This window comes from Lithobates pipiens, unplaced genomic scaffold (genome assembly GCF_037356315.1).
Source record: "Lithobates pipiens isolate NorthernLeopardFrog02 unplaced genomic scaffold, aLitPip1_a1.2 Scaffold_22, whole genome shotgun sequence".
NCBI lineage: Eukaryota > Metazoa > Chordata > Amphibia > Anura > Ranidae > Lithobates > Lithobates pipiens.
This window is the reverse complement of record NW_027507784.1, coordinates 197,755,233-197,781,279: the sequence shown is the minus strand read 5'-3', so window position 1 is coordinate 197,781,279 and position 26,047 is coordinate 197,755,233. Positions and strand designations below refer to the sequence as shown.

General features: G+C 43.2%; 1 protein-coding gene across 2 annotated transcripts in view; it reads left to right on the top strand.

Moving 5' to 3' along the window:
- The window catches only part of GTF3C1 (general transcription factor IIIC subunit 1), a 377,991-nt gene that overhangs the window by 7,227 nt on the left and 344,717 nt on the right, over nucleotides 1-26,047 (top strand). For both annotated transcript variants that reach the window (XM_077448810.1, XM_077448811.1), the window contains exon 2: nucleotides 24,805-24,999. In XM_077448810.1, the coding sequence (XP_077304936.1) occupies nucleotides 24,805-24,999 (195 nt within the window). The remainder of the gene's footprint in view (nucleotides 1-24,804; nucleotides 25,000-26,047) is intronic.

The following is a 26,047-nucleotide window of genomic DNA, read 5'->3' as shown; positions in this document are numbered from 1 at the left end:
TAAAAGTTAAAGTGGATGTGAACCACTCTCATCCTTTCTAAACTACTGCAATATTGGTTATCTAGAAGGATATACATGCCTCCTGCATGTATACTTATCTGTCAAATGTTTCCTATGAGACCCGAAAAATTGCAGATTTTGTGGGTGGGTCTGTTTTCCAGGGCTCAGTGGGTGGAGTCATGATGTCAGACTCCCCGCCCACATCTACACTCCCCTTATCAACATGCATTTTCTCCTGTGTATTTCTTACTCTGAACTTCTGCTATGATCACTAACATCCAGTCAAAACCCAGAAAAGTCCCCACATGATTTCAGCATGCCAAATCATGCTGAGGTGTGGAACAGCCAATCCTTGCAGAGTTGCTGAAGAAAGGAGTGGGGGATTAAAAAAATGTCTTCGGCTAGTGCACAAGATATGTAAATCACCTGTCAGTCACAGCAAGGGGGAAGAACAGACAAAGATTTCGCAGTTGGTCCATTTTATTTCACTGAAAAAAAGATATGAGGATTGCTCAGAGTTGGATTAACTCTTTGTGGCAAGACTTGGGCACAGCTGATCTGAAATTCCATACTCTATATTGTGCCAGACAAAAAAAAAATACATTTTCGGGTTTACATCCACTTTAAAGTATTGAACATTCAAAGATTGTACAAGGCAGCAATTTAATGCATGGCATGGGGGAACAAGTTGAAAAACAATTATGAATCTAGGACTGAAACAACTAATCGATTATGAAATTAATCGATTACTATTTTCATAATCGATTAATCGGCCAGTAAAATAATGGTGTTAAAAAAAACTAAAATGAGCTCTTGATAGTACAAAAAGGGCAAATAATGGCTACTGTAAAAATATTACTTTCACTGTTCTACAGTAAAAAAAATAAACCCCTACACTAGTGATTATCTGCTTTTTTTCTACTATAAAGGGCTCATTTTCATTTTTTTAACCCCATTGTTACTAAACGTCTTAGACCTGGTTCACAGCTATGTGTTTATTGGTGCTTTTTGCAGAAATGCACTACAGTTCATTTACATGGTTTCCTATGAGACACGTTCACATCTGAAAGGGTCAGGGACTTTCAACGCAAAATGGTGCTTTATTGGTTCAACATACTTCAATGGAGAAGCTGCAGAAAAAGCATGTAATGCGTTTTTGCAGCAATTTGTGTTTTTTAATCTGCCCAAAAAAATGCAAAAATGCGAATTGCATTAAAATCACATGCGCAAAAATCAAAACGTACTGCAAAAAGCACGGCAGAAACGGATCAAAAGCAAACTGCATAGGTGTATACCGAGCCTTATGCTGGCCACACCGATCAATTTTCAGATGAGAATATTCAGACGAAAAATCTTTGTACATTCGCTGAATGAAAGAATTTTGTTTGAAATTTTCACTTGTTTTTTACATTCTGTTTTTAAAATGAATGTAATTTCTGAACGAAAACCACAAACACCGTCTGAGAATTCCTTTTGACTAAGAAGTTTTCTATGATTTCCAAATTTTCCTGTCACTGTGGTTGAAAATGAACGTCAATTTGACACACTTTTTTTTTTTTTTTTTTTTAAGGCTATTAATCGATTAATCGAAACAATAATCGGCCAACTAATCGATTATAAAAATAATCGTTAGTTGCAGCCCTATATGAATCCAAAAAATACTTAAAACCAGACAATCAAAAGCAGTGTCCATTGTACATCCAGTTCCACAAAGATGCGGTCTGCATCTAGGGTTTCAGCCCTTGCATGGTTATGGACACATGGAACAAGACAACATCATGTAAATTGGAGAAAACTCTCAATTTCAAAAGGTGGTAATGGGTGGGGTTCTAATCAAAAAGAGAGGATAGCCACAGCAAGAGCACCTAAACATGAAAGATACATTTGGCCTAAATATAAGTAAGATTTAAACCCTGGCAGTGAAAGTTTAAAACGTATAAAGGGGCTACTTATGTTAAATTGAAGTAAATAAGTATGTATAAGCTGATTTATTGTTAAGTGCCGTGTGTGTGTGTGTGTGTATGTGTTATATATATATATATATATATATATATATATATATATATATATATATATATATATATATATATATATATAAAATCTCTCTCTATCCATATGTCTATACAAACTCAGGAGATAAAATATATTCAAACAGTAGTATTGATACAATTTACAAATAAATGTGTATTGTAGACAAACTAGCATAAATTCAAGTAGAATATAAGCCCAACACTTCCTATTACAACAACAAAGTATTTTTTTTGGATTCATAATTTTGTCTGCTAGCTTACCTTTTTAAAGCGGGAGTCCGCCGGGAGTTCTGGCGTTTTTTTTTTTTAAATATTTTTTTTTATTTTTTATTTTTTTTTAAAGCCAGCATCTACAAATACTGTAGCTGCTGACTTTTAAAATAAGGACACTTACCTGCCCAGCGCACCCGCAATGTCTGCACCCGAAACCGATCTCTCGATCGTCTCTCGGGTGCTGCCGCCGCCGTCTTGGGTATGGGAATCAGGAAGTGGAGCCTTTCGGCTTCATTTCCCGGTTCCCTACTGCGCATGTGCGAGTCGCGCTGCGCAATAAGGATGGTCCCGCTGCCTCTGGGATCCGTGTGTTTCCCAGCAGGCAGCGGGGGAATTTCGGAAAGGGGCGTAATCTACGCCCTTTTCCGCAGATAGCTATGCGGGAAGTGGGTGCAGATACCTGTACTGTACAGGTACCTGCACCCCCCCTCCCCCCTGAAAGGTGCCAATTGTGGCGCCGGAGGGGGGGGAGGATTCCAATGAGCGGAAGGTCCACTTTAGGGTGGACCTCCGCTTTAAAATGTTTTACCATCACATGTTTTGCTATGCATATGTTTGTTCCCTTTGTGTGTAATGGAACAAAACAAAAAAAGGAAGGAAAAAAAGCGAATTGGACATGTCACACAATTCCAAAAATGGTCTGGTTAAGATTCTTGGCACCCTTTCAAAATTGTGGATGAGATTGTTTCAAGCATGTGATGCTCCTTTTAACCACTTTGCGCCCAGGCCAATTCTGACATTTCTCTCCTACATGTAAAATTCCTAATTTTTTTGCTAGAAAATTACATAGAACCCCCAAACATTATATATGCTTTTTTTTTTTTTAGCAAAGACCCTAGAGAATACAATGGCGGTCGTTGCAACTTTTTTATCTCGCACGGTATTTGCGCAGCAATTTTTCGAACACGTTTTTTTCAGAAAAAAAAAACAGTTTCGTGCTTAAAAAAAACAAAAAAAAACCCAGTAAAGTTAGCCAAATTTTTTTGCATAATGTGAAAGTGGAAGATACGCAGAGTAAATACCCAACATGTCACGCTTCAAAATTACACGCGCTCGTTGAATGGCGCCAAACTTTCATATTTAAAAATCCCCATAGGCGACGCTTTAAATTTATTTTTTTTCACGGCGATAACTCACATGTGTGGTTTGAACACCGTTTTCATATGTGGGCGGGACTTACGTATGCGTTCGCTTCTGTGTACGAGCTCATGGGGGACAGGGGCGCTATATATATATATATATATATATATATATATATATATATATATATATATATATATATATATATATATATATATATATATATATATATATATATATATATATATATATATATATATATATATATATTTTTTTTTTTTTTTTTGTTAGTTTGACACTTAAAAATAAAATTGACTTTTATTCCTATTACAAGGAATGTAAACATCCCTTGTAATAGGAATATGGCACGATCGGACATATTTACAGTGTCAATAAGACCCCATATCTCACCTCTAGGCTGGGAAGAATAAAATCAAGAATAAGATCCTGGCTTCCTAGCCAAATTGGTGCCGTTAATTTGAATACCGAGGCTTCCGAACAATCATAGAGACTCCGGGGACGATCTGGTCCGCCGGAAATGTCTATGGTAACTTGCGGGGGCTGGCGGTGTGACCGACTCACCGATGGAAGCGGTGAGTCGGTACAAGCACCGGAGGGCGGCGGGAAGGGGGGCGTCCCCTCCCGCCGCCTGTAAGAACGATCAAACGACGGAACAGCCGCTATGATCGTTCTTATGGTGCAGGGATTCGCTGGCTGAAAACGCAGGTATCTGAATGATGTCTGTGGCCTCAGGCATCTTTCAGATATAACCACCGAAAAGCCCATGACGTCAATAGACGTAGTATGGGCGCCAAGTGGTTAAACTCACCTGGGGCAAGTAACAGGTGTGGGCAATATAAAAATCACACCTGAAAGCAGATAAAAAGGAGAAAAGTTCACTTAGTCTTTGCATTGTGTGTGCCACACTAAGCATGGACAACCGAAAGAGAAGAGAACTGTCTGAGGACTTTAGATCCAACATTGTGTAAAAATTTCAACAATCTCAAGGTTACAAGTCCATCTCCAGAGATCTAGATTTGCCTTTGTCCACAGTGCGCAACATTATAAAGACGTTTGCAACCCATGGCACTGTAGCTAATCTCTCCTTGCGTGGATGGAAGAGAAAAATTGGGTCACAAAGAAGGGGTTGCAATGCAGGATAGTCCGGATGGTGGATAAGCAGCCCCAAACAAGTTCCAAAGAAATTCAAGCTGTCCTGCAGGCTCAGGGAGCATCGGTGTCAGCGCAAACTATCCGTCGACATTTAAATGAAATTAAATGCTATGGCAGGAGCCCCAGGAGGACCCCACTGCTGACACAGACATAAAAAAAAAAAAAAAGGAAGACTACAGTTTGCCAAAATGTACTTGAGTAAGCCGTCTTGTGAACAGATGAGACCAAGATTGAGCTTTTTGGTAAAGCACATCATTCTACTGTTAACTGAAAATGGAATGAGGCCTACAAAGAAAAGAACACATTACCTACAGTGAAATATGGTGGCGGTTCAATGATGTTTTGGGGTTGTTTTGCTGCCTCTGGCACTGGGTGCCTTGAATGTGTGCAAGTCATCATGAAATCTGAGGATTACCAAAGGATTTTGGGTCGCACTGTAGAGCCCAGTGTCAGAAAGCTGGGTTTGCATCCGAGATCTTGGGTCTTCCAGCAGGACAATGACCCCAAACATAACAAAAAGCACCCAGAAATGGATGGCAACAAAGCGCTGGAGAGTTCTAAAGTGGCCAGTAATGAGTCCAGATCTAAATCCCATGAAACGCCTGTGGAGAGATCTTAAAATTGCTGTTGGGAAAAGGCACCCTTCCCATAAGAGAGACCTGGAGAGTGGTCCAAAATTCCGGGTGAGAAGTGTAAGAAGCTTATTGATGGTTATCGGAAGCGACTGATTTCAGTTATTTTTTCCAAAGGGTGTGCAACCAAATATTAAGTTAAGGGTGGCAAGAATTTTGACCAACCCATTTTTGGAGTTTTGTGTGACATTATTTTGTTCTTCTTTTTTTTTTTTTTTTTTTGGTTCCAATACACACAAAGGGAATAAATGTGTGTAAAGCAAAACGTGTTATTGCAATACTTTTCTATGAGAAATACGTGTGTGTAAAAAAAAAAAAAAAAAAAAAAATACACACACACACACTCATAGCTTTAACACATTCTTACTATCTTTTTTTGCTGCTAGACAGTACAGTGCACTAAATAAGCCCTTGAAGATGGAATTATTTTCCGAAACGGGTCAGGATTTCTGAATTCCTATGTGAATGTTGGGTCTATCACCCCAAGACCAGCCTTCTGATTCAGTATTTAGATGTACACTGTAAACCATATGACCATTGCTAATTGATTTTAATATTTACTATGTGTATATTTGTTCAATAATACAATTTTATATTTTTGTACTTGTGCCTTCTACTTTCCTACTTGACTATATCTCTAGCCCGTAAAATCTCTGGGGCACTTGTTCATTGTTTTTCTGTTGAACTTCCAGTGACCAGTATGCAAGTGAGAGCGATAACACCAAATTTAACACACCTGTTCCCCATTCACACCTGAGACCGTGTAACATTGAGTCACATGACACCGGGGAGGGAAAATGGCTAATTGGGTCCAATTTGGACATTTTCCCTCAGGGGTGTGCTCACTTTTGTTGCCAGCAGTTTAGACATTAATGGCGTGTGAGTTATTTTGAGGGGACAACAAATTTACACTGTTATACAAGCTGTACACTCACTACTTTACATTGTAGCAAAGTGTAATTTCTTCAGTGTTCTCACATGAAGAGATATACCGTATATACTCGAGTATAAGCCGAGATTTTCAGCCTCTTTTTTGAGGCTGAAAGTGCCCCCCTCGGCTTATACTCGAGTCATCGCTGTCTGCCTGCTCGATCAGCGTGTCGAGCAGACAGACAGCGGCCATTCTATTCTAATTCAAAAGCCGCGCCTCCGGCTCCGCCTTCGCCTGTGATAGGCGGAACACTGAATTTCCCAGCAGCCTGTGTTCCGCCTATCACGGACATCCGCTCATCCTCGTACTACGGACGAGGATGAAAGGATGGCCGTGATAGGCGGAACACAGACTGCTGGGAAATTGTGTTCCGCCTATCACAGACAGGGAGGCGCGGCATTTGAACAGGAAAATGGGCGCCGACGAAGAGCGGTGATCCTGGGACGGGACCGGACGGAGGCTCGGCTCGGCTCGGGACGGGACGGGACGGGACCGGACGGAGTCTCGGGACGGGACGGGACCGGACCGGACGGAGGCTCGGCTCGGGACGGGACGGGACCGGACGGAGGCTCGGGACCGGACGGAGGCTGGGGACACAGGTAGGCTGGACACACAAGGCCTCTCACACACACACACACACACACACACACACACACGGACACACACACACACGGACACACACACACAGGGATGGATGGATGGATGGACACACACACAGGGATGGACAGGCATATCTCACCCTCGGCTTATACACGAGTCAATAGGTTTCCCAGTTTTTTGGGGGTAAATTGGGGGCCTCGGCTTATACTCGGGTCGGCCTATACTCGAGTATATACGGTAATAAAATATTTACAAAAATGTTAGGGTTGTACTCTTGTGAGATGTATTTGGCTGCTACAAGCAAGAAGATTGAATCAATAGACAGGTTTGTCACAAGAGAAAAAGCTGCAAGCTGTGAGTGTGGCTCTCCGAGAGATGATTTGTGATACAATAATTCTGGGTATCACTAGTGAAAACACGCCGTCACCTATTCAGGAAACATTTAGACCTGCAAATGCCAATTGAAATATGTCGTACTGTATAACTTACAAACTGTACAAACATATGACAGCTATGGAGCAGGATAAACTGATCAGATCAATGCATCATCTAAACAACAACAAAGCTTAAGGAACCCTCAGCACAAGAGTCGCCTACACAACTCGCCTGAGACGAAGCCTGCATCATTCAAGTATTGTGACAATGTGTATGTCTACGAGGGAAAGAAAATATATATAATTTATATTCTTTCACTGGTATATATGCATATGGGAAAATCTGTACTGCATGTGGTAAACCAAATCACTTTGCAAGAGTGTATACCTGCTTAGCAATAATATGGTTTACTCCTCAGCAGGATGGATTTGATTTAAATTGATTTAAATCAACTTGATTTCAGTCATCATTTTTAACCACTTTCAGACCGGACCATTTTGCTGGCCAAAGACCAGACCGCTTTTTGCGATTCGGCACTGCGTCGCTTTAACTGACAATTGCGCGGTCGTGCGACGTGGCTCCCAAACAAAATTGATGTCTTTTTTTCCCCACAAACAGCTTTCTTTTGGTGGTATTTGATCACCCCTGCGGTTTTTATTTTTTGCGCTATAAACAAAAATAGAGCGACAATTTTGAAAAAAACACATTATTTTTTACTTTTTGTTATAATAAATATCCCCCAAAAATATATAAAAAAACTTTTTCCCTCAGTTTAGGCCGATACGTATTCTTCTACATATTTTTGGTAAAAAAAATCGAAATAAGCGATTATTGATTGGTTTGCGCAAAAGTTATAGCGTTTACAAAATAGGGATAGTTTTATAGCATTTTTATTAATTTTTTTTTTTTACTAGTAATGGCGGCGATCAGCGATTTTTTTTTTTTTTTTTTTTTTTATTTTTTTTTTTATTTTTATTTTTTTTTTTTTTTCTGCGACATTGTGGGGGACCCATCGGACATTTTTGGGACCATTGTCATTTATACAGTAATCACTGCTATATAAATGCAGTGATTCCTGTGTAAATGACACTGGCAGTGAAAGGGTTAACCAGTGGGTGGCAGTGTAGGCGTTAAGTGTTCCTAGGGGTGTGTTACTAACTGTGGGGGGGTTGGGCTTTCATTTAGTGAACACTGATCTCTGCTCTGGCAGAATGGAGAAATGCTGTTTACATGGCATTTCCTCCATTCAGCCGTCCCGTGAGACGATCGCGGGTATGCCCGCGGCGATCGAGTCCGCGGGTCCCGCGACCGGACTCATGGGGGTCCCGACCAGCGTGGGAGCACGCCGGCGGCGGCGGCACGCTCCCGATTGCAGGGCGGCATTGAAGATTGGACATACATGTACGCCAATATGTACATCGTCGTGAGCTGGTCGGGAAGTGGTTAAAGAGCAACTGTCATCTCTGTCCTGCAGCAGATCCTCCTCTGGCCCACTGTTGACTCAATGACAGTCCGATTCACTTTAATGGGATGGCTGGTGATGTGGCAGTGACACAACAAGGTGAGGTATGTGGCTGTAGCAGGTGAGTGGATGCCCACTAACAGGCGCTTCCATGATGGATCTGAAATGACAGGTGCTCTTTAAAGGTAAGGATTTATTCTTGGTGGTGGTTAGAATCTTTAATATTTGTAAGCAAAATGGAAGTTTCCCCATTTAGAATAAGCATCAATGCAGTGCATGTTATCTCAGCTTGTAGTACTTGGATACATTGAGTTTACCAAACATGTAAATATTGCAGAATAATACAGCCTTATAAGCTACATTTCATAACTAAATAAATTATTAAAGTATCCTAAATGGAAAACTATTTTTACTCCAAAGCATTTTATTAAAATTTAATTTGATAAAAAAAAATGGATTTAAATCAAAAAAAAAAAAATTATATATATATATATATATATATATATATATATATATATATATATATATATACATTATTTTTTTTTTTTTTTTTTTTTTTTTTTAAATACAGCTTACCGACCGGCTCATGCCAATGCACAGTCAGGTCCATAAATATTGGGACATCCGCACAATTCTAATCTTTTAGCTCTATACACCACCAAATTGGATTTGAAATGAAACAAACAAGATGTGCATTAACTTCAGACTTTCAGCTTTAATTTGAGGGTATTTACATCCAAATCAGCTGAAGGAATTACAACAGTTTGTATATGTGCCTCCCAATTTTTAAGGGACCAAACGTAGTCATCCACCACAATTGTTTTCCGTGGCCTTCCGGGTCTTTTGGTGTTGCGGAGCATTCTTGCATTCTTTTTTTTAGGGATGTTCAAAACAATTGATTTGGCCACACCTAATGTTTTTGCTGTCTCTGATTGGTTTGTTTTGTTTTTTCAGCCGAATGGCTTGCTTCACTAATAGTGACAGCTCTTTGGATCTCATATTGAGAGTTGAAAGCAAGAGATTCCAAATGCAAATAGCACACTTGAAATTAACTCTGGACCTTTTATCTACTCCTTGTAAATGAGATAATGAGGGAATAACACACGGCCATGGAACACCTGAGCAGCCAATTGTCCCATTACTTTTGGTCCCTTAAAAAGTGGGAGGCACATATACAAACTGTTGTAATTCCTACGCCATCCACTTGATTTGGATGTAAATTTCGTCAAATTAAAGCTGAAAGTCTGCAGTTAAAGCACATCTTGTTCGTTTAGTTTAAAATTCATTGTGGTGGTGTATAGAGTCAAAAAGGTTAGAATTGTGTGGATGTCCCAATATTTATGGTCCTGACTGTACGTCGGCAGAAGTTAACGTACAGGCAGAAGAAGCATTTGGAAGGCACACGTGCCTGCCGTGACCTCCGTGAGTGTGATCGTGGGTCCTGTGGACTCCCTGAGACGATCGTGGATACCCATGATCGTCTCGGAGAGGAAGAACAGGGAAATGCTGATGTAAACAAGCATTTCCCCGTTCTGCCTAGTGACAGGATGCTGATCACAGCTCCCTGTAATCGGGAGCGATGATCAGTGACTTGTCACACACAGCCCCTCTCCCCATAGTTAGAATCACTCCATAGGACACACTTAATCCCTACAGTGCGACCTAGTGGTTAACCCCTTCACTGCATTCACATTTACACAGTAATCGATGCATTTTTAATTGCACTGTATAAATGTGAATGAGGCCAAAAGTGTCCGATCTGTCCGCCATAATGTCAGTCACAATAAAAATCTCGGATCGCCACCATTACTAGTGAATAATAAAAAAAGAAAAATTGCAAACCAATCAAACATTTATTGCGATTTTTACCAAAAATATGTAGAATACCTATCAGCCTAAACTGGGGGAAAAAAGGTTTTATATATATTTTATGAGGATATTTATTATAGCAAAAAGTAAAAAAAAAAGTTTTTGTTTTTCAAAATTGTCACTTTTTTGTTTTATAGAGCAAAAAATTAAAAACCGCAGAGGTGATCAAAAACAACCAAAAGAAAGCTCTATTTGTGGGGAAAAAAGGGCGTAAATTTTGTTTGGGAGCCACGTCGCACGACCGTGAAATTCAGTTAAAGCGACGCAGTACCAAATCACAAAAAGTGCTCTGGTCTTTGGGTAGCCAAATGGTCCTGGGCTTAACTGGTTAAGCATTGATTCGTATCCACCCTGCTTCACAGAATGCATTGCTGCTGTAAACTTAAAGCGGGAGTCCACCGGGACTCCGCGTTTTTTTTTTTTTTTTTTTTTTTAAAAGCCAGCAGCTACAAATACTGCAGCTGCTGACTTTTAAATAGTGACACTTACCTGTCCAGCGCGCCCGCGATGTCGGCACCCGAAGCCGATCGCTCGCTCGGCTGCCGGGTCCCGCCGCCATCTTGGGTATGGGAATCAGGAAATGGAGCCTTTCGGCTTCATTTCCCGGTTCCCTACTGCGCATGCGCGAGCCGCGCGGCGCAATCCGGACGGTCCCCGCTGCCTCTGGGAGCTGTGTGTTTCCCAGCAGGCAGCGGGGCACTTGCTGAAGGGGGCGGGCGCTTGCGGAACGGAGGCGTAACCTACGCTCGTTCCGCAGAGCGCTAGCCCGGAAGTGGGTGCAGTTACCTGGATTATCCAGGTAACTGCACCCCCCTCCCCCCTGAAAGGTGCCGATTGTGGCGCCGGAGGGGGGGGGAATTCCGATGAGCGGAGGTCCATTTTAGGGTGGACCTCCGCTTTAAAGGGCAAAAAATGGTTTGTAAACTGAACTTTGAGATTGTTGTAGCCAATCACAAACTGCTATTATTGGGTTCAACATGTGAGCACCTTGGACTGATGCAATTCACCATTCCTGCTGAACTACACAATGGGGGTTGTTTACGAAAGGCAAATCCACTTTGCACCACAACTGCACTTGGAAGTGCAGTCACTGTAGATCTGAGGGGAAGCTCTACTGATTTTATCATCCAGTCATGTGCAAGCTAAAATTAAGTTTTTTATTTTCCTTGCATGTCTCCCTCAGATCTTTAGCGACTGCACTTTGTTTACTTTTAAGTCCATTTGTAGTACAAAGAGGATTTGCCTTTCGTAAATAACCCCCAATGCTGATAATCAGCCTGCAAAATCTCTGACTAGGCCACTGACAAAACAGAAAATTATTCACGCCTACAGTGATGTGTTTGAGAGGGCCCTATGGTTTCTGTTTCAGGAGAGGTTCATTTTGAACTTTATCCTACCATGCAACCTGTACAATGTGCCTATAACCATTAAGCCACAGGTTCAAGAAAAATGTTATAAATATGAAGCTAAAGGTCATCTAACTTCAGTATCAGTGTCGGAAACCATGAATCATACCGAGACATAAGTACAATTAAATCACACTTGTTTATTAATAAAAGTAAAAAGGTAAATAGAGTAAGCGTATTCAAAGCTTAGCCAGAGTCCAGTAACCAGATCTCGAGTAGTCAGCCAGTCCAGAAGTCAGGGATCCAAGTAGAGCAACAACAAACAGGATAAGGAACCGGAAGGGATGTCAGCAATCCAGTCTTTAAACAGAACCGCAGGAGATGGTTTCTTGTGATGTGACCAAGGCGAAGGCAGATATGAAGTGAGCTGGACAGCTTTAAGTAGGCAGGTCAGACGAGCTGGATAGGAACAGCTGGTAACTGTGGAGAGAGGTGAGAGCTGGCAGTTAGCCGACAGCCCAGAGAAGGAAGGGCTAAGTCAGCCCTGACAATCGGAGCCTACAGTTTGAATAAGCAACATGGTTATCAGCCTGAGAAGCTCAAAATATGCATTGATCCCAAGTTTTTGAATATGGCCCTGAAATGGTCACGTTACTTAGTGTTCGCAACACTTTAAAAAGGAACAGGATGCATTTTTTTTTTTTTTTTTTAAGCATGTTATACAGCACAGTGCTTGTGCTATGTGATTTTGGCTGCTTGTAACACCTGAAATACACTGGCCTATCCTGCCTGGTTCTGCCCTCCCATCTGTAAATTGACAACGGTTTATCATGGCTGCTGAGCCCTGACACTGTGGTCAGTTAATGTGTCTTAGTCATTCGCAGCTCTCCTCTGTCCTCCTTCCCCCCCCCCGCCTGTCAACTCCTGTGTCTGTGTGAGATGTCTCTGACCACCCCACCCCCGGTGATATTTGTCATAAAGCATATATTAAAAAACTGGCACTGCCAGCCATACCTTTTATGTAATCATAACGCACACTAAATAGGCAAAACAAAGCCTCTAAATGCTGGTTTTCAGAGCTCTTCAGGCCAGTCACATGACTCCTGGCCGCACCTCCTTCACCATCTAAAGTAGGGGTAGGGAACCTCGGCTCTCCAGCTGTTTTGAAACTGCAAGTCCCATGAGACATTGCAGGACCCTAGCAATCAAAGACATGACTCCTAGAGGCAGGGCATGAGATTTGTAGTTTTAAAATAGCTGGAAAGCCGAGGTTCCCTGCCCCTGATCTAAAGGCTACAGCAGTGGGGGCTTAGCAGCCAGCACAGCAGTAATGTGACCTCCCTGGCTGAAGTCAAAGGGAGAGTTCCGTCCTCCGATCTAGTCCATGCATTGGAGTAGAAAAGTGAACAGGAGTCACGTGACCAGCTTGAAGACATCTGAGAAACTGTATTTAGAGGCTTGGATTCCCACAAATATTTTACACTGGCTGTTATGGCTACATAAAAGAGGGGCTTGCAGTAATAGTTTTTAGAAGGTTTACAAACACTTTTAATGCCAACACTTGATGACATTTTGCACAAACGACACAAAACACGTCTTCACGCTTGATGCCAGATATGCCTTTTTACAGTGCAAACTGGATGACGAGAGCAGCTTTATTGCCACTTTCTGGACTCCTTGGGGCAGAAAGAGATATACCAGCAAATGCAGCATAAAATATTAGGTGGGCTTCATGGAATTGAGCCAATAGCTAATGACATTCATATAGTTGGCTGTGGTAATACAAATGAGGGGGCTGAACATGTCCGTGGTGAAAAGATAATACTGCTACTGGATCGTTGTAGGTAGGTGATGCTGAGGCTTAGTGTAAAGAAATTGCAGTTCAGGTTGAAAGAAGTCAGTTTCCATGGACATATCCTGTCTTCACAGGGCTTAAAAACTGACCCATTAAAGCCATTGTGGACATGCCATAGCCTACTGATGCCAAAGCGGTACAGAGATTTTTTGTCTTTGTTGCATACTAGCGAAAATCTTGCCACATTTATCTGAGAGGTGTGAGCCATTAAGGGGACTTCTGGATAAAGAATCAGTTTGGCACTAGCTTTCTAGCTAGCTAGTGCCAGTAGAGGATATAAAACACTTGGTCACCTCTGCCCCATTGTTAAAATACTATGATATCAAGAAGCCTGTTACGATACAAAGTAACTCCAGTAAAAATGGTCTAGGTTGTTGCCTTTGGTCAGCCAGTTGCATATGCATCCAGACCTCTTTCATCAGCTGAGCAAAATTATGCTCAAATTGAGAAGGAATTTTAAACTATTGCCAGCAAATAGCATTATCTTTATGGACAGGATTCAGTTATAGCTGAAACTGATCACAAACCTCTGATAGCCATAGTTAAGAAGCCACTTTTGTGTGCTCACAAGTATTTGCAGAGCATGATGCTTACATTGCAGAATTAAAACCTCCAATGTCCACAAGCAAGGGTGTGAAATGTATATCATGATATTCTGGCATCTGGAGTTGAGCATGAGTATTGTAAAATTTGTCTGCTGCAACAGGAACAAAATTTCCCTTAACGTCTTTCAGGACAGCACCTGAGAGAGTGGCTCCTCCCCTTACCAATAGAAAACACCTCTTCCACCAAACTTTTAAAAAGAGGCTTCTTCCCACATGCAGTCTGTTTTTGTGTTACCTCCGGAGGGAACAATTAGTGGGGAGTCAGGGCTCTTAGGTGCTGTCCTGAGAGACCAATTTTCCTGTTTCACCAATGTTAGTTTTTCTCCTACCTCAGAGAGGTTCCTCCCATTCCACAGCGCGCTGCTGGATGGGCTCCTTCTCCCTCTCCATATGTTCTTGGAGAGTCAAGGCTGCTGTGGACATCACTCCTAGGCGGCAGTGGGGTACAGGCAATCACTTTTTTTTTTTTTTTTTTTTTCTGTCAGCCTTCTTCCTCTGCCGTTGCCGCCATCTTGGGGGTGGCATGCTGTGCACCATCTGCCGAAAGTGAGGTATCCGGAGGGGGGTAGAGCCCACAGAGCAAGTGTGCGGTGTCATTTCTGCCGAAAATTGCAGGGGCAGAAGGGAGGAATGGGCCTGGTGCTTATTTGCCAGTTCCAGTTTGGCGCAGTGGTGCTATTGGGGTCCCGAACCGGCATCCAACCACACACAGCGCTCCTCGATGGAATCGATGGCGGCAGCAAGTGAGAGAGGCACAAGCACCGTCAAGGCCCAGCTAAGGGGCAAATGTGAACTGCCCTCCTTTTACTGTGGGATCTTTCTCTCGCTCTTTCTCTCTCCCCCCCCACCTGCTGGAAAGGGCCTCTCTGGGCACATGAGAGGCGGCTGTTCTCGCTGTGCACATGTGGCGAGCCTCCTTTTAAATAGAACAGGTTGACTCACTGGGATGGTTTTTTCCTTGTTTTGTCTCACAGCAGGCCAAGAGCTCTGATCCAGTGGCAAAAGGGAAGTGTCCTTCATGTAAAGCCAAGCTACCTGAAGGATGGAAGAAGACTGTGTCAAGCCTGTATTGATTCGCTAGTTAAAGAAGCTTCTTCTACCCCTTGTAGCAAATTGCATCGGTTAAAAAAAAGAACTGGATGCTACCATTCAATCATTTTGCTCTTCTCTAGCAAACCCATCCCTGAGTCAGCTGACTACCTCACAGTCCTCTCAGGGCTCACTGATAGTCCCAACAGTGGAGACTGAGGCATCTGTTAACCAAGAGGGACATTCCCCCTCCAATTCTAGGGAAGACTCGGAGGAGGAGGAAGGTGGAAATGTAACTTCTAAATACAAATTGTCTTTAGAACAGGTAGATGGCCTGTTAAAAGCTATTTTATACTACACTGGGTCTGGAAGAGGAAAGAAAATAATTATCTCTGCACAACAGGATGTATGCAGGGTTTTGCTTGCAAACGCTTCTCTTTTAGAGAGCTTGACCCTGGGATACAGTACTTTTTGGTAGAAAGGCGATAGTTTTTACTGGCAGGGTGCTGTTGCAGGTCCAGGATTGTGGGTAACCTGAGGTTCCCCTGTTCCTGAATGTTTCCTAAAGGTCTCGGAGCCCATCGTAAAGGGTGAAGATTGGGTTTTTATCTCAGATAAACCCTGCTGCGAGAAAAAAGGTAAGGGAGATATTCTCAGGAATTTCTCATTCTATGTATAATGTTGTCATGCCTATGTGTCACCGCTGGGGGCTGTATTGAACACTCACCGACCTGACGCTAGAAACGGCACAGAAGCCTGTCATTTTCTCCTCTCCTCCAGCCACAACAGATCCTCCGGTAAGATGAGGGGGCCTGGTTCACCTCCTGCGCCCCCAATATTGGGGAACACAGGGGAAAACTGTTGCATCAACACTTCAGTCCCTGTATATATCATGCCAGAGGTTTTTTCTTCTGCCATTTGTAATTTGGAAAGAAGATTGATGCTATGATGTCTCTCCATAGTGGGGCTAAAAATAGCAGATTACCATTTAGTGCTCAGGACCCTCTTATTGAGGTGCAGGAGGCTGGGGATCAGGTAGATCTTCCCAAATATTTGGAATATACTTATTTATCCTCTTCTGAGGATCTTACTATGGAAGGAGTAGCATCACAAGACAGGTTGCTTGTGTACTCCATTACTCAACCTTTTTGCTGCCTGCAACGCAGGCTCTTGAGGAACCTACCTCTAATTGGTTCATTAAAACCTCCCCTTTTTGGGCATGTTTTTCCCTATTCATGGTGACATGATGGCCACGGATATGTGGCACTGGGGTGCAGCACCGTTGTTGAGGCAGATTATGGGCACTGCTGGGTGGCACTGTGGGCACTGCTGAGCGGCACTGTCGGGGGGCACTTATTTATTAATGAGGTGGCACTGGCAAGGCTGGCCGTGATCGGGACTGATGTCCCGATCACGGCCGCCGGTGATCGGCTCTTTTTTTTTTCCTCCTCGCGCTGTCAGCGCGAGGAGGAATAATAGCCCATTACCGGCTCCATTGTATCACATGATCAGCTGACGGCTGATCACGTGGTAAGGGGTCTGGATTGACCCCTTGCTCGGATCCGTGATCAGGCGAGTCTCATAGACTCGCCGATCACAGAGCGCGCCGCGAGCACCCCTCGGGGCGCGCAGGCCACTCGTGCACGGGGCGACGTCAATAGACGTAGTCCCGGCAAAGAAGGTCCGCGCTGTAGCTGTCATATGGCTATAGTGCGGATCTCTATTGGTTAAAGGATCCAACAGATAAAAAGTTGGAACTTCTTTCTAAAAACAATATGTCTTTAGCAAGTTCAGTAGCGCAGCCGGTTCTTGCTGTAATTGGTGTATCTCAGTCCATTAAGGAACAATTTGTGATACTTAAAATTCTGCCTGATCAGCAGGCCCAGCAATGGGCTGGTATATCAGATGCACTGTGTTTCACAGTAGATGCTATGAAAGACTATATCATTTAACCACTAGGCGTCCGCGCTATAGCTGAAAGACGGCTGCAACGCAGACGGCAATTGCGGAGAGGCCGTCCCAGGATATCCTCCTGTTTACTTCCACAATGCGCGCTTCCACGGGCGCGCATAGGGGAAGTTCTGTGCTGGCCATGTCCCCTGTAAATGGCTAATCAGAGGTCCAATGAGAGATGATCTCTTATGTAAACATATGAGATTATCTCTTTTGGCCGGCTCTCCCTCCTCACACAGAGACGGCGTGTGTGGAGGGAGAGATGAGCGGCTGAATATCTGTTAGCGTACACAAAAAACGAAAATAAAGTGCCACGTCTCAGTGGCACATCTGTCCCCAGTGCCACGTATCAGTGGCACATCTGTCCCCAGTGCCACGTATCAGTGTCGCTTGTCATTGTCCTGTTGCTCCAGGACTTTCAAAAGTGTAATAGGTAGTCAACAAGTTAGATGTCAACAAGTTAGATGTGTAATTTATGCTCCTAGAACACGTGATAGTGCTCCCTACATGTTGGGCCTCTGTATGTGTGAGATTCTGAGATTTTGACAAGAGAGAATAATCTTTCTGGTTGCCATTTCTTCTGCTAGAAGAGTATCAGAACTAGCGGCTCTGTCTTGTGAGACTCCATTCACACAGGGGCAACACGACTTCCAGCGTGACTTTTGGAGGCAACTTGGACACGACTTGAGCGTGAATAACAGCACGACTTGCGGCGACTTAAAGTTGTGTTGTAAGTCGCCCCAAGTCGTGCTGTTATTCACGCTCAAGTCGACTTTGGCCGTGGCCAATCGGAGAATAATCGGCTCTTGAGAGGGAACTCCATGGCAAATTTTAAATAAAAAACCGGCATGGTTTCACCCCTACGTTGAAAAAAACGTGTGGGGGCGGCCCCACCAAAATCCAAACCGGACCCTTATCCGATCACACAGCCTGGCCGGTCAGGAAAGGGGGTGGGGACGAGGAAGCGCCCCCACTTCCTGAACCGCACCAGGCCGCATGCCACTGGAGAGCGGGAGAAGAGGCTGAACAGAGAGGAGAAGTCGGAAGAAGACCCCCGTTGCTGATTAATAAATTAATTTAAAAACCTGTGTTGTTTTTATTTTAATTTTTTTTTACATTTTTTTTTTTTTTTTTCCCCCCAGGTGAATGGGTAGGGTACGATGTACCCCTTACTCATTCACATAGGGTGAGGGCCGGGATCTGGGTGCCCCCTTATTATAGGGAGCTCCCAGATTCGGATAAGCCTCCGGCCTGCAGACCCCAACAACCAACAGCCAGGGTTGTCGGGAAGAGGCCCTTGTCCTCATCAACATGGGGACAAGGTGCTTTGGGGTGGGGAGGCCGCAGGGCACCCCCTTCCCCCAAAGCACCCAACCCCCAATGTTGGGGGCATGCGGCCTGGTATGGTTCAGGAGGGGGCGCTCGTTTGTCCACACCCCCTTTCCTGACTGGCCAGGCTGCGTGCTCGTATAAGGGTCTGGCATGGATTTTGGGGGGGACCCCCACACCGTTTTTTCGGCGTGGGGGGGTTTCCCTTAAAATCCATGCTAGACCTAAGGGCCTGGTATGCTCCCGGAGGGGGAACCCATGCCGTTTTTTTATTTAAAATTTGGCGTGGAGTTCCCCCTTGAGCTGATTTTTCTGTGAGAGAGTAGATATTGTCACTTCAATATAGATGGAGATCTGACTTGGAGTTGACTTCCATTGAAATCAATGGGTACAAGTCACCTAGAAGTCGGATTGAAGTAGTACAGGAACATTTTCTGAAGTCAGAGCAACTTCAGTAGTGTGCATTAAGATGGCTCTCATTCACTTACATTGATTTTTACATGTAGCGTGACTTGAGGTCGGATCCAATGTTGCCCCTGTGTGAATGGAGTCTAAAGAGCCATATTTGATCATGCATAAGGATGAGTTTGTTTTATGTCCTCATCCTGAATTCATACCAAAAGTGGTAACAGGTTTTTCATTTAAACCAAGATATTCTTGCTTCTATCTCCCCAGAGCCTCAATCTAGGGAAAAGAAGGCACTACATTCCTTTGATGTAGTAAGAGTGATCAGAGTCTATTTAAAGGCGACCCCTCAGGTTCGCAAAACACATGTTTTGTTTGTACTGCCAGAGGGTCAAAAATGGACAGGCAGTGTCAAAATCTATTATTTTCCAAATGGATTTGTCAAGTGATTGTTCAAGCTTCGACTTAAAGAAGAAAATTCTTCCCTATGTTAGAGCACACTCATCCAAGATTAGTGCCTCTTGGGTGGTGCATCATCAGGCCTCTGGCTCAGATCTGTAAGGCCCCTTTCACACATGCGGACGATATGTCCGTATTTCATCCATCCGTTTGCGGATGAAATACGGACATACATTCATCCCTATGGGATAGCGGATGTCTGCGGATGAGCATCCGCAGACACCCGATTTCGTCCGCCTCCGCAACAGTCCGATTCTGCAGACGGAGGAAAATCCTATTTTTCTATCCGTCTGCAGAGCGGATCGGACGAACACGGACAGACGGTCCGTGCTCGTCCGATCCCCATAGAGGAGAGCGGAGAGCTGACAGGGCGGTCCCCGCACAGTGTGCGGAAACCGCCCTGTCCGCAGCCGGCTCAGCGGGGACAACGGAGTGATCCCCGCTGAGCGAGCGGATCTTCACGGGGCGGATCATTACTGATCCGCCCCGTGTGAAAGAGGCCTAAGGCCGCGACTTGGTCTTCGGTTTATACTTTTACCAGATTTTATCAAATCGATGTTAAAGGTCAAGAGGATATTGTCTTCGCACGCAGTGTACTGCAGGCTGCAGTATGGGTCCTCTGGCCTCCTTTTTTGTTGTCTCCCTCCCTTCAGTTGCCATTGCTATGAGACATCCCACATAGCAATTACGATGGCTCTGTGTCCCCTGATGTATGAAAAGAAAACAGGATTTTTATAACACCTTACCTGTAAAAATCCTTTTCTTTGATGTACATCAGGGGACCTTCTTGGTATACACTTGTATTGTTTGGCTACAAAACTGAGGACTCCCAGTAGTGGGGGGGGGGGGTTGTATAGGGAGTACACTTCTTGCCTTAGGTGATGGACAATGGCACGCCCTATCAGTGGCCCCTGATGTACATCAAAGAAAAGGATTTTACAGGTAAGCTGTTTTAAAAATCCTGTTTCTAGTCGCATTTACATTGGCATGAAGGACTAGTCAACTGCACGCCCTATTGGTAAAAGAACCCTTTTTGTCCATTTTTTTTTTTAGGTAGGTTTTTGCCAAAAGTGGCAACTTTTCAAAACGGGTCACAGAAGATTATCCTCCCAACCTTTTGTTCTAACTCTTTGGGGAATAAGGAAGAGCAGTTTCACAACTTAGATGTGAGGCGTACCCTATTACATTACTTGCAAGTAAGGAAAGGTTTTAGATCCTCAGATTTGTTATTTGTTCTTTTTTTCTGGAAACAAAAAAGGCCACCAAGCATCAAAAAGGTCAGTTGCTAGACTTACCATTTATCTGTCATTACAGACAGGTTCTCCGGTCAGTGGGGGAACAGACTTTTGGCAGAAAAGTTCTGCAGGCTGTGTCCCCTCCCTAGGGGCTAAGTCTCTGTGGTCCTCTCAGGTGCTGTCCTAAAAGACGTTAAGGGAAAATTCAAGTTAGACATACCGGTAACTTGTCTTCTAGGAGTCCTTCAGGACAGCAGCATCCCGTCCGATCTTTTAAGCGGACTAGCTTAATGTTACAGATCAGCGACTACATCAACTCATACAGCACACCTACAGCGATGCAACTTTTACAAGCTCTGAAGTTTGCTTTGAGTGGGTGGCCAGATGGACAAAAGGCAGTGTCTGCAATTGTAAGGGAATATTTGGTTCTTTAGAGATGAGATCCGCATAGAAAACCGTATCTTGTACAAAGGTCAACGTTTCATAGTGCCAAAGTCACTGAGAGCAGATATGTTGTTATGCATACTAGAGGTCGACCGATATGGGTTTTTCTCTGGCCGATGCCGATGCCGATATTTAGAAATCATGGTGGCCGATAGCCGATATATAATGCCGATTTTTTTGGGGCCGATATGTTAGGCCGATTTTATTTTATTTTATTTATTTATTTTTAATCCCCCTTGATCTAACACACCTTTCCCACTGGGGCGTTTTTAAGGCGCTTTTGGGCTAAAAATAGCGCCTGTAAAGTGCCTGCAAAATGGCTCCCCTGCAGTCTGTGTGAAAGACAGAGTGCTTTCACACTGAGGCGATGCGCTGGCAGGATCTTAAAAAAAAAAGTCCTCCAAGCAGCACGTTTGGAGTGGTGTATACCGCTCCTCCACCACTCCTGCCCATTGATATGAATGGGCACCACTGCCGAAGCGGTGCTTCATGGGCGCATTTAACCTCTTCCTTGGCCGCTAGCTGGGTTATATGTGCCCCACTAGCAGCCAAATAGCACCGTTAAAATGATGGTAAAGCGCCGCTAAAACTTGCGTTTTACCATCAACGCCTGCCCGCTCCAGTGTGAAAGCAGCCTTCATTAGTGATACAGAAAATTTCTTACACTTAAACATTTATTAAACAAAACAAACCTCCAATCAGTTTACTTGTATGTATGATCTAGATTAAAAAAAAAAAAAAAAAAAACCTATATATTAAATAAAAACGGGTAGTCAAAACTTTGACAAAAAAAAAAAAAAATGGACTAACTTTACTGGTTTTATTTTATTTTTATTTTTTAAATGGTGTATTTTTTTCCCAAAAAAATGCATTTTGAAAGACCTCTGTGCAAATGCCGTGTGACATAAAATATTGCAACAACCGCTATTTTATTCCCTAGGATCTCTGCTAAAAAAAAATATATATAATTTTTGGGGGTCTAAGTGATTTTCTGGCAGAAAATACAGGATTTTTACTTGTAAGCAACAAGTGTAAGAAAAGTATTTAAATGGTTAAACTGAGAACTTCTACACAGAGATGACTTCATTCATTCAGTGTAAACATTGTAACATTTAGTTCTTTTCTTGGCAGTCTGCCCAGAGAGGAGGAAAGTGTTGCTATGACAACTCAGCAACTCACACTGACTTCTTTCAAAGTCCTGCTGTAGAATCGGCTTTTTATCAGCAGAATCGGCCGATGCCGATTATTTTAAAAACGGCAAATATCGGCCGATATATCGGCTGGCCGATATATCGGTCGACCTCTAATGCATACACTCCAGCCATATTTGTTTACCTTTTATTATTTAATAAGTGTGATTTAACTGTACTTCTGTCTCAGCCTGATTCATGGTTTCTGACAACATTAGATCCAATTTAGGCTTATAAATACTGTTTTAATGATATTTAGATTTTTATTGTATTTATCTGTAAGCTCAGTGTTTATAATGAGAGCTTTATTTCTTAATCTCGTGATTATTATGTGCATGCGTATATGTATCTGTGTTGGTGCACGTCCAGAATATGCATCTGAGATATATTAGATTGGAGGTTATTAATTTGCTGTATATATTTAGGGGTCGGAGCCCAGAGGATTATTATTTTTTAATACATGGGCAGATTAATAAGATTTTGTATTTTAATATACAATTTGTATACAATCTCTGGTTGTGAACGATCCCCCTGATAAGGTATGTTGTTCCTCTAAGCCATTGCAGATGTGATCTGGCATAATGATCACCTCTGGAACAATTGTCTGTTAGTTTGAAAGTATGGAGTTAATTCACCTCTAAGGAATAATGTCTATCTGTGTGTCTTTAACCTCAGATGAAGTCCACTCAACGAAACATGTCGGACAAAGCACACAGCGTTTATTTAGTGTCAGCTAGGCTGCCGGAGAGACGAGAGAGGGTTTTAATCTGCTATCCTCCGGAAATAAGAGTGCATACGCTGTCATCCGGTGTTCGTGCTGACATAATTTTTTGTAACGATCCAAGTCTTTGAGCCTATGCGCATAGAAATCTTTTAAAATCACATATGCTATCCATAAATCACTTTTCAAAATGATGCTATGGTGCTGCTATCTGTTTTATGAGATCACAGTATCATCATCTTTTGGGATCTCTGAGTGAGGACAATCGGGTGGTAGATAATACAGATGGAACCATCAGCGGGACGAGCCAATCATTCCCTGATGTCCTGGTACACCTAACCCATAATCTTCCAGCAGTGTTACTAACAGCCTGCAAGGATTGCTAAGACCATCCATCCAGGCTCTTTACTTGCCAAGGTCTGGTAAGTGTACACTTCATAGGGAGAGGGATTAGCTAATCGAGTGAGAGCGGGTGTCAGAGCTTGCTGCACAGCAGAGCACCATTCTTTGGATCCCTCTTGTGGAACTGTTTTATCTATTAATTTATCACTAGCACTGCATTTATTTGCAAGTTACATAGACTAGGATGATGTAGGAGTGCTGTTCGTTTGATATATATAAAAAATAAATATATACATTCTATCCAAAGTATTGTGATGCCTGCTTTTACACGCACATTAACTTTAATGGCATCCCAGTCTTAGTCCATAGTGTTAAGTATTGAGTTTGCCCACCCTTTGCAGCTATAGCAGCTTCAACTCTTTTGGGAAGGCTGTCCACAAGGTTTAGGAGTGAGTCTGTGGGAATGTTTGACTATTCTTTCAGAAGCGCATTTGTGAGGTCAGGCACTGATGTTGGACAAGAAGGCCTGGCTCGCAGTCTCTGCCCTAATTCATCCCAAAGTATTCTATTGTGTTGAGGTCAGGAGGCAGGTCAGTCAAGTTCCCCCACTGCAAACTTGCTCATCCATGTCTTTATCGACCTTGTTTATGCACAGTCATGTTGGAACAGGAAGGGGCCGTCCCCAAACTGTTCCCACAAAGTTGGGAGCATGAAATTGGCCAAAATCTGATGCTGAAGAATTCCCTTCATTGGAACTAAGGGACCAAGACCAACCCCTGAAAACAACCCCACACCATAACCCCCACTCGGATTTGGACCAGTGCACGATGCAAGGTCATGGATGAGCGATTTTTGGGGTGGAGGAATTTGGCATACAGAAGTCCTGATCTCAACCCGACAGAACACCTTTGGGATTAATTAAAGTGACGACTGTGAGCCAGGCCTTCTCGTCCACATCAGTGCCTGACCTCACAAATGAGCTTCTGAAAGAATGGTCAGACATTCCTATAGGCACACTTCTAAACCTTGTAGACAGCCTTCTCCGAAGAGTTGAAGCTGTTATAGCTGCAAAGGGTGGGCCAACTCCATATTGAACCCTGCGGACTAAGGCTGTGATGCCATTAAAGTTCTTGTAAAGGCAGGCATCCCAATACTTTTGGTAATATAGTGTAATACACACACTCTGCCTTGAAAAAGTGTTCATACCCCTTGAAATGTTCATACCCCTTGTAAAAACCAAAACAAATTTTATTTTATTGGGCTTTTATGTGATAGACCAACACAAAGTGACACAATTGTGAAGTGAAGGACAATATTAAATGGTTTTTAATTTTTTTTTTTTTCCAAATATAAATCTTTTATACATTTTTTATTTTAGTTAATTTAAATTTTGATCTGAAAGTTTATAGCACAGTTTATAATTTACCCATTATATATCCTAACTGTATACATCATATATTTTTCAGGTATGAGGAGTTTGATTGTGATCCAAGTGTACTTAAAGCCAAAGGTGATTTTTGCACTGAAGACCTATACCCAGTTCATGCTGTAACTGATAATAAAAATGGAATCCAAGGCTCATGCCGTTTCTTTAATAAGCGAGTTTCGGTTGCAGAGCACCTGAGAAAAGACTCAGTCACGTGTGAAGATGCAATTGCCAGGTGGGTATGAAGTTATATATTTTCCAAGATTGAATGTAACCTTATCTCTAACAAAGAGCTTTCTTTCCTGCAACCACTGGATGCAGGAAAGAAATTGGCTTGATTTCTCCATCAACACAGACAGTGTTGATGCAGGAATACCTCCTGCCAAGTCATTGTATTCACCTGGTGGGGGAAGTGATTATTGCTAGCGGCTATAGCAGCTGCTAGCAATAATCACAGGTAAAATTCAGCATTGCTGGATGTACCCAAGTTATTAACTTGGTACATTCAGCTGGTCCTGCTGAACTGGCTGAGATTCGATCCTTGTATGGCCTACCTTCATGTGCTCAAGAGGATTTGCATTACACAAATTTATACGTAATGATTTTTTTGATTTTCCTACATGAAGGAAAAAACCTATCCTGTACAAAGATATGCATTAATGGGCACTGTCTTTGTTTAAATAGTAATTTAGTTTAAAAAAAAAAAATCTTGGCGAATAACATTTAGCGGGTGGCGAGGGGAGTGGCTCAGCATGACGTGACATGGGAAGGCTGGGGGAGGAGCCCGAGGCGGTGTCTGTGAGGACGGAAGGGGAGGCAGGAGATCCATGGCGGCGAGTCCGATGCAGATGCTGGTGAGGAGGGATAGAGCACCGTGTTAGAGGATCGCACATGATGACCTCCGCGGACGCCTATTCCCCGCGATATTGGATCAGGAGACCGAGGAGTGACTGATAGACGGGGGGACAGCAGTAAAGGATGCAGGAAACTGAACAGGGGTAAGTGAGAGATATCCCTGGTTCAATCAAAAAAACAGCTGCAAGAGAACACCTGATCCTGGGACCCTACGAGTGTCTGTTTGCGCTGGCCTCCCCTCTGTCCCCTCCTCACCCTCCCTTTGTCCCCTCCATACGCCCCCCCTCTTATCTCTGCCTCTGTGTACTACCCTCCAGAGTCCCTAGGTCAGTGATGGCGAACCTTGGCACTCCAGATGTTTTAGAACTACATTTCCCATGATGCTCTGTTACACTGCAGAGTGCATGAGCATCATGGGAAATGTAGTT